Source organism: Prinia subflava, chromosome 8, assembly GCF_021018805.1.
Source record: "Prinia subflava isolate CZ2003 ecotype Zambia chromosome 8, Cam_Psub_1.2, whole genome shotgun sequence".
In the NCBI taxonomy this organism is placed as follows: Eukaryota; Metazoa; Chordata; class Aves; order Passeriformes; family Cisticolidae; genus Prinia; species Prinia subflava.
Genome location: NC_086254.1, coordinates 12,895,379 through 12,908,067, shown reverse-complemented (window position 1 = coordinate 12,908,067; position 12,689 = coordinate 12,895,379). Strand labels below are relative to the sequence as shown.

The 12,689-nt window shown below is 46.3% G+C and overlaps 1 protein-coding gene across 1 annotated transcript in view; it reads left to right on the top strand.

The window, feature by feature from the left end:
• The window catches only part of AP3D1 (adaptor related protein complex 3 subunit delta 1), a 40,512-nt gene extending 28,149 nt beyond the window's left edge, over positions 1 to 12,363 (top strand). The window contains exons 19-32 of the mRNA XM_063403142.1: positions 618 to 693; positions 1,463 to 1,662; positions 2,312 to 2,385; positions 4,644 to 4,854; positions 6,024 to 6,086; positions 6,714 to 6,812; positions 7,574 to 7,723; positions 7,843 to 7,890; positions 8,224 to 8,413; positions 9,477 to 9,565; positions 10,530 to 10,615; positions 10,957 to 11,078; positions 11,804 to 11,883; positions 12,010 to 12,363. Of these exons, the coding sequence (XP_063259212.1) occupies positions 618 to 693; positions 1,463 to 1,662; positions 2,312 to 2,385; positions 4,644 to 4,854; positions 6,024 to 6,086; positions 6,714 to 6,812; positions 7,574 to 7,723; positions 7,843 to 7,890; positions 8,224 to 8,413; positions 9,477 to 9,565; positions 10,530 to 10,615; positions 10,957 to 11,078; positions 11,804 to 11,883; positions 12,010 to 12,105 (1,584 nt within the window). The 3' untranslated portion in view covers positions 12,106 to 12,363. The remainder of the gene's footprint in view (positions 1 to 617; positions 694 to 1,462; positions 1,663 to 2,311; positions 2,386 to 4,643; positions 4,855 to 6,023; positions 6,087 to 6,713; positions 6,813 to 7,573; positions 7,724 to 7,842; positions 7,891 to 8,223; positions 8,414 to 9,476; positions 9,566 to 10,529; positions 10,616 to 10,956; positions 11,079 to 11,803; positions 11,884 to 12,009) is intronic.
• Positions 12,364 to 12,689: the final 326 nt, after the last annotated feature.

The window sequence follows — 12,689 nt, the reverse complement described above, 5'->3', positions numbered from 1 at the left end:
GTGTGGGCTGGACAAGCTGCCTAGAACTGTTTTTATAACTCCTGTTTGTGTTGGGAATCTCCTGAGTGACCTGGTGCCCCCCAGAGCAGCTTGTGAGAGTCTGTGCAGGTTGTCCCAGCCCTGGGTGATGGCAGCGTTCACATCCCTCACTGAGAGCCCTGCAGAGGGGGACCCTGGAGCACACACCGTGTTTTGTGGATCAGAAAGTTGTGGTTGTCTCTGAACACCTTTTTCAGGGAAAGAATTCCTTTATTCCCTCTATATCTGAAGGATTGCCCCGTGTTCCCCAACTCCAATCTCCACATTTATCTTTTGAGGTGGCAAGTTATTAGCAGTAAAACACAAACCAAGAAGCAAAAATTCTTCAGAGAGCTGCAATAATTCTTCAGGGCAGTAGCGGGGTTAAAAAACTGTAGCTAAGAGTAGGGTCCTTTATAGTCGTTATCAACTGGCTTTAAAACACCTCTGCTACCACACAGGATTATTAACAAGCTGTTCCATTCCTAACCTTTAAAACGTTCACTAAAGGGGTTGAACTGCTTGATGTTTTGTAATGTGCCTATTTACAGAAATTATGCTGGCAGTGCTCATAACATAACAAATCTTCCTTTCCCCAGCGATACCAAGACACTCCAGGGGTGGAACATATTCCTGTGGTCCAGATCGACCTTTCTGTCCCATTAAAAGTTCCAGGTAAGCACAGCTAATATTTAAAATCAATTAAAGAAATTCAGTTTAGCAAAAGTCCTAATTGCTGCTTAGGACTTCCACCTGAGGTTTTGAAGGGCAAGGAACACACTTCCATTAGAGTCTTAAATATATCTCCTTAATTTACTTTTGGAAATAGTATTTTCCAGTCTGAGTTCCTTTCAAGATAATATTAGAAATAATTCTGTGATTAGGAATATCCTGCAGCCAGGTAATGTGTAGAGGAACCATGTTCTGTGTGGGAGCAGTCACCTTGAAAATATCTTAGAGGTCTGATGGAGGCAATCAGGAGACGTGAAATAGAATCTCATGGTAGAGATACGGTTTGAATATCTTGTTTCAGTTATCAAAAATAGTTGTGTATCTAAGGAGTGGTTGGATACAGCACTGAAAAGCTGTTGATAAAGTGCTTTAGGTTGCAAGGGGTGAGTTCTAAGTGCAAATACTTAGGTTTTTTTCCAAAAGTTGTCAGTTCAGCAGCAATGTCACCACTTCTCCTTAAAATGTCAATGTTTGGATGTTCCTTGTAATGCAACCAAGAATCAGGGAGCAGGATTGAGCTCTGTCCTGTTTCTGGAGAGATGGAGTAGAGGGCAGAGCTGGGGCTAGGGGGGCTGTGAGGTGATGTGGAAGCACAGGGAGGTGGATCAGGCTGGCTCTGGGAAGCTGGAAGCAGGAGCAGGGCACTCCTGCCACGTGTTCCAGTGCTCAGTCCCTGTGCTCTGTACCTGACAGCAGCTTGGCTTTCCCCCAGGAATGCCCATGTCAGACCAGTACGTGAAACTGGAAGAAGAACGAAGGCATAAACAGAAACTGGAGAAAGACAAGAAAAAGAAGAAACAGAAGAAGGAGAAGAGAGGGAAGCACCATCGCCACAACTCCCTGCACACGGAGAGTGAGGAGGACATTGCTCCAGCTCACCACGTCGACATCATCACAGAGGAGATGCCAGAGGTCCGTTCCTGTGCTTGGGCTCTGGGATTTATCTGTGCAGCTCTTGAGAGATTCTTGCCCCCACAACTGCAGCCACTCTGACATGTGGCAGGTCCAGAGCTGTGCTGTCTTGCAGAGCTGTTTCAGAAATGACTAAGATGATCCCAGGCTGTTCTTTGCAGGAGAAGAAATTACTGCATATTTTTTTTCCACAAAAAGACCAAAATTGCCCCTGAAGCTATTAAAAAAAAATAAAACCAACAAAACAATGTTCATCTCTGCTCTAAAAGTAACACTTTCCAAATAACATTTATTATGCGCTGCTGCTTCACTTTGACAGTAACTTGGTGTCTAGTCAGCAGCTTTGCAGCTGATGGTAATTCATTACAGATGCTAATGATGTCATCTGTATTTGTTTCTAAAATTTCCTTTAATCAAAACTGAACAGCAGCAATTCAAATCCTGCTGTTTATGAAGAAGAGGTTTCTGTTCTAAATTAATCTTGAAACTGGATGCTGCATTGAAGTGCATTGTTCCTATACCTTACTGCAGCTGACCTGGTGCAAGGTTCACAGGCTCAAAAACATTTAATTTCGATGGTGTTTAGCTTGAGTTTGAAATTTTCCAGTGGTTTGCTGTCTCAGTGGGTGTCTCTTTCTCTCTCCTGCAGAATGCTTTGCCCAGTGATGAAGATGACAAAGATCCCAATGATCCCTATAAGGCACTTGACATAGATCTGGATAAGTAAGTGGCAGTTCTGTGTGTGAGTTCACTGAGTTGCTAAGGGAATGCCTGAGGGCAGGGCTGGGGCTGAGCAGGCAAAGGCACTACAGGCCACAGGGGGAAAAGGCTGAAGTCTCTCCCCGTGGCTTTGGTGAAACCTCAGGTGCTCATCCAGCTTTGGCTCCCACTGCAGCTTGGATGATAAAACTTCAACTCCTGAGTATGGGAGAGGTTTGGGAGGGGCAGGAGAGTCACTAAACGTAGTGAGAGTGTGACTGAAGGAGTCAGGAAGCACAGACAGTGTCACTGGATCAGGTGTGGGTTACTCTGAGGTTTGGGTGTCCCACTGTCTCTCTGCTGTGACCTGTGTCCATCTGTCCCCTCAGCAGCTCTGTGTCCATGACACGCCTGTGTTGTGACCATGACCAGTAACAGCCAGGCTGTCCCACCCCACTGCCCCATGGCCCCTCAGTGCAGTCCCAGTGCTGTGAGCTGCTCTGATGTGACTGAGCTGTGACTGAGCTGTGACTGAGCTGTGTCCCAGCCGTGCCCGGGGCCGTCCCACCCGTGCTCAGGCTGTCCCACCTGCTGGGGCTGTGCCTGTGCCAGCACCTCGAGCCCCTGCATCCCCATGACCGTGAGCACTGGGCTGTTCTCCATTGCACATGGAGATTGGTTTGGATTTTTTTTTTCAGTTGCTGTTTTACGAAATCACCATGCTAAAAATAATTGCTGATTTATGGTCCAGGGATGCCTCCTGTAAAATTTGAAAGACTGTACAGGCCCATGTGGGTGTGTGTAGGCTCTCTCTCTTCCTCTGATGCTTGAGAGTCTGTGCCTTTCTTTGCAGTTCCAAATTTATAGGGTTTTGGTCTCTCAGTACCTTGTGAAAAAGTGTCATAGCATTTTTAAAAAGGGAATAAAAGCTTCTGAGAAGCTTCCCTTTTTGGAAGGCCAGTTACAAAGCCTGCAGAGACAAATCTGTAAAAGGAAATTGATTTCTGACTGTGGCCCTGTATTTGCATGGTCATTCTCACCAGCAGAGCAGGTCCTGGGTGCTGTGCTCCAGGAGGCATCCAGGGCTGCTGGATTGTTCCATCCATTCCCTCCCCTGTGCCATGAGTGCTGTGCTCTCCTGTCACGGTTTCTCATGTCTGTGTCCTCTCTCTTTCTCTCTGTGCTTGAACTGCTCTGTCTGTCACGCTCACATGCAGTCTGGTTTCAGGGAAGCCTTCCAGGTAAGAATATCTCCTGAGTGTTGACCTTTGTCAGGTTGGTTGATTTTGGACACTGCAAGTCCTTGAAAGGTGATGGAACTGTTAAATCAGAGACCTTCACATTTGTGAGTCTGTTTTGTCACTGGCTTTCAGCACCAATGTTGTTCCTGTACAGGTGTATCTGAAATAGTAAAAGAGGAGGCCTGTTTGCTGTTCAATCTTCCCTTAATGTCTGAAAGTGAAAAATGAATTGGTTCTGGTTCCTAATGCAATATAAGCAAAAAACTGGGGCAGTTGAGCCATTAGAAATCTTGCTGAACTGATGTTTGCTGTGCAAATGTGAAAATTAACATTAAATAAAAGCTAAGAAATAGAAAAAGAAACAGTTGAAATCCTCCTGATTCCTGGAAATGTTTGACAAGAATGAGAGAAATTTTTGTGATTTTTTTTCTCCAAGTAGTGGATTTAGGATACAGTATAAATATGACCTGCTATTGGTGCTGTTTGGAAACAGGTGTCTGAAGTTACATTTAGCTTACAAAAGGTGATGATACAGTAGAAGTTCATAGTGCAAAGTTCCAAAATAAAAATGACTTAGAATAATTCCCAATTGGACTGATCTGTTCATCAAGAACAACAAACCCCACACCCTTCAAGGGCTGCTGGAGCCATGCTCGCATTCCACTGCTCAAATTTCCACTCTGCTGGAAATGCTGTTCCACATCCTTGCTTTACCTTGGAGAGGGATTCCATGGAAACGCAGTGTAATGCTGCATGGAGCTGTTCCCCTGTGGCTGTTACTCAGCCTGCAGGCCTCTAGCTGCCACCTCTGAGGGTTAAATAGCAGGACCTTGGCTCTCAGTCACCTTCCAATTGTTTCCTCTGACTCCTAACCCACAAGGGAATGTCTGCAGTTGCATAAATAAACTCCAGGTATAGAAGTGTGTGCTGATTGCAGCCGTGGGGGCCCAGCTCCCTGAAAACAAAGCACACCTTGTTTTGGACAGGTCATCTGGCTGAGGGAGGCTCTTTGCAGCAGGTAATGGGCTCTTTCTTTTCAAGACCCTTAGCAGACAGTGAGAAGCTGCCAGTGCAGAGACACAGGAATGTCGAGACCCTGAAATCACCAGACTCAGAAGTCCCCCTAGTAGAGAAGAAGAGCAAGAAACCCAAAAAGAAGGAAAAGAAACATAAAGATAAAGAGAGAGATAAAGGAAAGAAGAAAGAGAAAGAAAAAAAGGTGGTAGAGGAGGAGGAAGAAGAAGAAAAAAAGGTAATTCTCCAAGATTTGCATTATTTTAGCTCCTGCTGTTATTTATTGCTGAGTTTGGTTTGTTGCTTAGGAACAGTTGCATTTGACAGTTCAAACAGCTGAATGCATTCGACCTTTATTTCCTTAAATTTTTACAACTGTAGCAGCAGGTATTTAAAGATTTCTGTTAATAACATTTATATAGCCTCCTAAGTTAGCAGAATTCCACTTACTGCAGCCTACACAGCAAATCTGCCAGGACTCACGTGGAGGCTGAGTTTGCTGATATTTTGTCTGTTCTCCAAGTGGGGAACTCCTTAGCAAAATATCTGGAACTCGTGTTGTGAGTGGCATTTGTTCTGCATCCTGTCTCCCATGAACCTCTCAGTTATAAACCCAGCCATTAGCTGCTCTCAGGATTTGAAGTATCCACCTGTGAATCCCCTGCAGAGCTGCACGTGTGCTCTGCACTGCAGCCCTTGGGATGCCAGTGAGGGGGTGCTGGGCAGGTGCTGTCAGCTGGGCCCGGCTTTGGAAGTGCTCAAACACTCAAGTGAAGCTTCTTGTGTTTGCTCCTGAGTGTATCACAGTGTCTGTGCATGAGGAGCACTCTGGAGTGCTGCATTTCCATGGGAACTTGATGTAATTATTGTAGAGTCACAGAATCCCAGACTGCTTTGGGTTCAAAGGAACCTTAGAGCCCATCCAGTGCCACCCCTGCCATGGCAGGGACACCTTCCACTGTCCCAGGCTGCTCCAAGCCCTGTCCAGCCTGGCCTTGGACACTGCCAGGGATCCAGGGGCAGCCACAGCTGCTCTGGGCACCCTGTGCCAGGGCCTGCCCACCCTCACAGCCAACAATTCCTTCCCAATCTCCCATCCAGCCCTGCCCTCTGGCAGTGGAAGCCATTCCCTGTGTCCTGTCCCTCCATCCCTTGTCCCCAGTCCCTCTCCAGCTCTCCTGGAGCCCCTTCAGGCCCTGCAAGGGGCTCTGAGCTCTCCCTGGAGCCTTCTCCTCTCCAGGTGAACACCCCCAGCTCTCCCAGCCCTTCCTCATAGGACAGATCTTCCAGCCCTGTGATCTTTTTGTTTTCCATTTCTTTCATTGCTGTTGTTGGGGGGTGTTGAGTTTTTGATTTGATTTTTTAGAAAGATATAATGATGATAGGGTTTTTTCTCCTGAAATACAGGGGGAAGACCTGGATTTCTGGCTCTCCACTGCTCCACCAGCTGCCCCCACGCCCCAGCCACAGGTAGGAGTCTTGCCCCATCAGAGGAAACGTCTCTGGTTATTCCTTGCCTGTGAGCTGTGCAGCAGTGCTGTGTCATGCTGCAGCACAGAGAGGAACATCAGCTTCATCTCCTCAACTTCCTGCTGGGCAGCAGAGATATTGTGTCTGCCCAGTTCAGAGAAACTGTGATAGGAGACTTCAAGCTCCTTCTCTGCAGATCAAGGAATAGAAATAGAAATATAGATGCAGCTCCAGGCTTAGTTGATTTTGTTATTGATGGGTATAATGTTATACAGTTGTATGGTTTTATTTCCCAGTATGAGGTAGACTCTAGCAACATTAATAGACATGAGAGACAGAGTGTGAAAGAGAAATTCTCATGAATTTTGATGGGGAATTCTAGAGGAAGAGACAAGCAATATAAGGGGATAGACTCCTTGGAGGAAATCTTTTAAATCATATCCTCAGGTGATCTTATTTGCTGGGTTTCAGAGGCATAAAATGAAAGCCTTGATACCATGTCAGGCTAATGTCATTTCTGAAATAACAGTTGAGAGGAGTTGTCACTGTTGAGTTTCTTTTGGTGTGGGATTGGGCTGTTCCAGCTGCTTTCCACAAGCGTCAGAATCCTTCTGCTCCTCTCCTCAGAGCGAGCCTGCAATGGGCACTGCTGTGGTGGCTGAATCTCAAGAGGTAAAAAAAGAGGAAAGGGAAGAGCAAGACGAGGAGGAGGAGGATGAAGGAAAGGTAAGTGGTTCAAGTTAAGAGGCAATTGCCTCAAGTTACACCAGGGGAGGCTTAGGTGAGATATTAGGAAAGATTTTTTTTTTTTACTGGAAAGGATTGTCAGGCACTGGAACAGGCTGTGCAGGGCAGTGGTAGAGTCACTTGGAAGTGTTCAGAAAGCTGTGGATGTGGCACTTGTGGACATGGTTTAGTGGTGGATGTGGTGGCCCTGGACTGATGGTTGGACCTGATTATATCCAAGATCTTCCCCAACCTTCACAATTCTCTGGTTCTGTGAAGTTGCTGTCACCCTTCAGCCATATTCTCCTGCTGTATCAAATTCCTTAAGCAGCAGCATACAGGATTTACCAACAGCATCTGTTCAGTGCAGTCACTGCCTGCAAATGTTGCATCCCTGAGGAGCTGTGAGCGCTTTGTGGTCAGAGGTTTGGTTGTTCCCTGAGCCAAGGGACAGGTCCCAGTTAAAGCTGAGCCTCCAAGCAGTTGGAGAGTTTTGGCCTTGTGCTGTTCCCAGGCTGCTTTGGGATAAGGTGTGGGCAGCTGAGGGGGGAGCAGGGTTTGCTAGGACTCCACACAGAATAACTTTCAGGATTTAAGGAACAGTAGCTCTGTTTAGGGTTCTGCAGTAAAGGGAAACTTTGCTCAGTTCAGGAAGTGCAGAGAGCGAGAGTCTGGAGTTGGAAGTGTGGTACAGGGGGCTCATGGCTAGAATTCAAGGGTTTCTTTGAGGATTTGTTGTAGTTTCTTGTTCTTCTTGGTAGAAATCCTCCAAGCATAAGAAGAAGAAGCACAAGAAGGAGAAAGAAGAGAAATCAAAGGATAAAAAGAAATCCAAAAAGAAGAGTCATCACAGCGAGGAGGAGCCCCCGGAGTCGGTGCAGAACGGGACACTAGAGGATGAGCCACTGCCAGTGAGTAGCTGTGGCCAGGCCTGGGACAGGGAGAGCTCAGCTGGCTGGGAGGGAGGACAGGGACAGCCCTTCTCAGAGTCATTAGTTCTGGTGTGATTGTGACCTCTCTCGTTTTTCAGCCCATGTCCAGTTACCGCCTTCTTGCTGAAAACCCGTACATTAAAATGGTGAGTCTGGGGTGTTCCAAATGTTGTCACTCTGTGGTCCCTGAGAGAGGGGTGCCCTGGGGATGGTGGAGGGATTTTATGTAGCCAGCAGATAACTGAAGAACTGTTTCAATCCAGAAAGTAGAACTATAACCAAGATCCCTTTCCTTTGGGTGTCCCACTTTAATTTCTAAGTTGATATTTTCCCAATCATTAGCTGATCACCAGTGTGTTTCCATAATCCTCTAGCTATACCAAATTACCTCCCCTTTGAACCTGGTTTTATCCCCGTGGTGTGTTCTGTTCTTTGAAGTTCCTGACTCTTCCCTGTGACATTTTTCTCTTCATTTGCAGACGTATGATATTCAGGGAAACCTCCAGAATGACAGCAAAGTTACTGTGTCTGTTATCTTTGAGAACAAAAGCACTAGCTTCCTTAAGAGCATGGAACTGAATGTCCTGGACTCTCTCAACACTAAAATGCTCCGACCAGAAGGATCATCAGTACACGATGGGATCCCTGTGCCCTTCCAGCTCCCCCCTGGTATGCACAGCTTTGCACAGGGCTCTTGGAGTGTGGCTGGCCCTGCACTGCCCTCCTGTGGGAAGAGCTGCTTGAACTTCCTGCTGTTTTCCAGAAAATCATCTCTGCCTGGGTGTTGCTGGGCTTTCCCACAGTTCCCTGGAGAGGATAAGCCTTCTCCCAGGGTGGCTGTGATGCAGGTGGTTCTGCACAGTGAGAGCAAAGCCTTAATCTGGGGCTGGAGTCCAAATGTCTGAGTTCCTTTTCCAGGTGCCTGCAGGCTGGCACACCTTTGACTACATGAATCCAAAATTCATGATGTGTTTGCTATGAGATTTAAAATGAAACAAGGTAATAGGTTTGTGAAGCGTTAGAATCCACTCTGGATTTATTCTGGAGCTCTTGTTCCACTGTTGGAATGGCAGAGGTCTTTTGCAGACAAGGTTTGTGATAAGGATGTGCAAGGAGGGGATCTGAACCTTCTGGAAGTATTAAGCACAGAATGAAGGATGATGGTTTTGTACAGAGCACAGTAGTACATCAAATCAGTGAACTTCCCTGAATTCCCCTTCCTTCATCAAGGAGTTCATTTGAATCCTGAAACAGCTCACAGAGGGCTGGAGTGGCATCGGGGTGCTTTTCAATTTCCCATGAAAAGCAGTGGCATATTTGGTTTGGTTTTAAATCTGTATGAGGCAATTCTTGACACAATAAAATTCACAATAAATTCTTGACACAAGAAAAACATAGAGGTATTAGGATTCAAATTAGCTCTGAAAGCTGCTCTGAAATGTTTATAATGTAATCCCAGTTACACAAATAGTTTAAATATGTGACACTTTGCCCAGGCACCTGATCAATAACCTCCACCAAATGCCAGCTCCCACTGCTGCTTCTGAGAGACCCAAGTGCTGTAACATTGTTAACTCACCACAAGCAGTTGTGTGTAGAACTCTGTTCCAACTCAGAGAAATTCAAACTTGATTCAAAAATAGTCTGCACGTAAGTCAGTCTGTTCTAACCATTACTTAGATCTGGAAACCGTGTTCTGACCTGACTTCTCCCTCTCCTCTCTTCACACTAGGAATCTCTAATGAAGCCCAGTTTGTGTTTACACTTCAGAGTATTGTTATGGCTCAGAAGTTAAAAGGAACACTGTCCTTTATAGTCAAAGTAAGTGCAGCTCTCAGCTGCCTCTGCTTCCTTGGGAACTGCGTCAAGGAGCCGGACTCGGGTGGGAAGCTCTGCTCTCGAGCTTTTTATAGGCATCATTTCATCCCTGCTGCACCAGCCCCTTCTGTGAGGAACATTTTCACATGACATCTTGTGCAAAGAGTGCCCCCAATCCTGCGTCAGCACGGCCTAGATTGTCATTCCTGGCAGCGTGTGAGCAAGGCAGCCTGAAACGTGTGCCACATTGTCAGCTACAAAATCCCACTGATCTGCTGGGGAGGGAAGAGAGAGAACCAGGCTGTGCTCCTGAGCTCAGGTGGACACCTGAGCCTGGTACAAGGCTGGAAAACAAAAATAAGAATTAGATGCAGTTATTAAGAGTGGGAACCCAGAGCAAGAGCGAGGTCAGCGGAAGGCATTGTTTAATAAGTACTGAGCTGGATAGGAGTGTGTGGGCTCTGATGTTTTTTCAGTACAGTTATTAATGAAAGCTGCATGAGCAGCTCAAAGGAAATGAGTGGAGACAGTTGTGGCTACTCCTGAGTCAGCCATTATCTCTATTTTAAGGATTTCTTAAAAATAGCATGCTAGTCCTATTTTAGTACATTAGAATCTGGGAATTATTAATTTATTATTTTGCTCAGGAAATAATGAACTGTAAAACCACATCTCCAAGTGTTAGTTTAAACTCAGTCTGCTCAGTTTATTTCAGCAGAGCGCAGGCAGAACTGCAGCCCAGTGTGTCCCTTTCCTGTTGTAGGTGCATGTATCAGCCCAGCTGCCCAGATCTCTGAGTGGGCTGATGTGGTGGGGTGGTTCTCAGACTGATCCTTCAGGCCCAAGCAGGCTATTTCAGAGGGAGCTCAGCCCTCAGCTCCTCCCTGCTGCCTGTGTGGTGGGTAGGGGTGGCTGCTCCTGCTGCCTCAGGGCTCCCACTCACCTGCTCTCCTTTGCCCTTTTGCAGAATGATGAAGGTTCAACCCATGAAAAACTAGATTTCAAATTGCACTTCAGTTGTGCTTCATACTTGATCACGACGCCTTGCTACAGGTGAGTGCCTGTGCTGCCCCTGGCAGGCTGAGCCCTGCCTGTTCCCAGGGCTGGGCAGTGTCTGTGACCGGGGTGACTCCTCAGATATTGCAGTGACCTGTTCCAGTGGCTCTGCAGAGGGAGCTCTGTCCCCTGCGGGCTGGCAGAGGCAGCTCTGGCAGCAAGAGGGCACAAGTTCCTCCTGTAGACTCTGGAGTGTGCTCTCCATATTTACTGTAAACTCATTTTCCTAGAGCTTGGTAGCACTTAAGTTTCTGTATCCTGACATGTTTCATGGGGCTGATGGGACAGATTTCACTTGCATTTCTAATAAAACATTTACTTTCCTTCGTGTTCTGCAGTGATGCTTTTGCCAAGCTCCTAGAGTCTGGAGATCTGCACATGAGTTCTATTAAAGTAGATGGAATTAATATTTCTTTCCAACATCTACTGGCAAAGATCTGTTTTCATCATCATTTTTCAGGTGAGTCTTCCTTGACGCAGAACCTTTTGCAGAATTCTGTGTTCTAAAATCTCTGCTGTGCTTGGTGAGCACAACACTTCATGGGCTCAGCAATCACAGGAGCAGGTGATGTCCAGATTAAAATGCATTTGGGAGAGTTTTCTCCAGTTTTGCAACACTCAAAGCAGGCAGTGTTCTTCAAAATGAATTCTCCTTCTGTCCCTGTGGAATTCCTGCAGCCCAGTGAGGCATGTGACAGGTATCATGGGAGCAGCTGGTGTGGACTTCAGGCTGTTGCTGTTCTCTCGAGGGTGGGTTTGATCTGCAGGGCTTCACACTCCTTCCCCAGGGCTTCATTTCAGTGAGGGAGAGCCCCAGCTATTCAGGTTTGGGTTTATTAATTAAAGCCCAAGCACTGGCTGAAGCAAAACAACTGGCTGTTTCATCATGCTCTGGTGTTTGCATTAGACATTGCCTCACTTGGAAGTATTTCTGGGGAAGAAATCGACATCCTGAGCAGTGTTTTTGCCCAGAAGATTTGTGGCTTAGAGACAAATGACTCACCTCGTTATTGTGAAATGTCCCAGAGAGAAGCCAGGCACATCTTAACCCTGACTTCCTCCTCCCCTCTGTAGAAGCCTCTGTTCCTCAAGGCCAGGCAGAGCAGTGGTTGCTCTCCAGGGGAAGCAAGGCTTGAATTAAAATTGAATTGAATGAAATGAAATGAAATTGCTGTTTCTCTGCAGTTGTGGAACGCGTTGATTCGTGTGCATCCATGTACAGCCGTTCTATCCAAGGCCATCACGTCTGCCTACTGGTAAAAAAGGTGAGAGAAGCTAAACCTGGAGCCTTCCTCTGCCTCTTTCCAGTCCCTAAGTTTGGCTGGGAACACATTTATGTTCACTTGGAAGAGGAGCTAATGAATTCTTTCTTTCTTGTTTTCCTTTCCAAGGGAGAGAACTCTGTATCCATAGATGGGAAATGTAATGATTCTACCCTGCTTAGCAACTTGTTGGATGAGATGAAAGAGACATTGTCCAAGTGCTGAATATTCCTTATAAAATATTCCAACGACAAGAAACACACCCAGCGTGTAAAGATGAGCAGACCCAAGTGTTAAGTTTCTCCCTCGTACGCATGTACTACCCTGGGGCACGTGCTTTCAGTTAACTCCACCATCGGTTGCAGTTTAGACATTTTAAGGCTGTATGTTACCTTTTTGTTTTCAGAACTTTTTACAAACTGTGGTGTTAACCCTTTCTAGCCCAAAGAGATCCTGGTGACATGACTGGAGGAGGGAGGGGAGGAGGGGAGGGAGGGGTGGGCACTATTTATTCAGCAGCTCATGATGATCCCATGACCTTTATCTGTGTGGGACGGGGACTGAGCAGGACTTTATCAACAGTAGCACAGTTTGTTGCTTGTGCTTATGCCAGGGAAGGTTGACTTAATTCTTAGCCATGAAATATGTCTTCAGGGCTGCTGTAGTTGATGTATATTTCTAGCAGAGGCTGGTGCTGGACCAGACGGCCTCTTTTTTTTTTTTTTTTTTATATATATATATGTATGATTTATTATTATCTCAAGATCTATTGTGATCAGCATATAAACATCCTCCATCTCCTTGAGCTA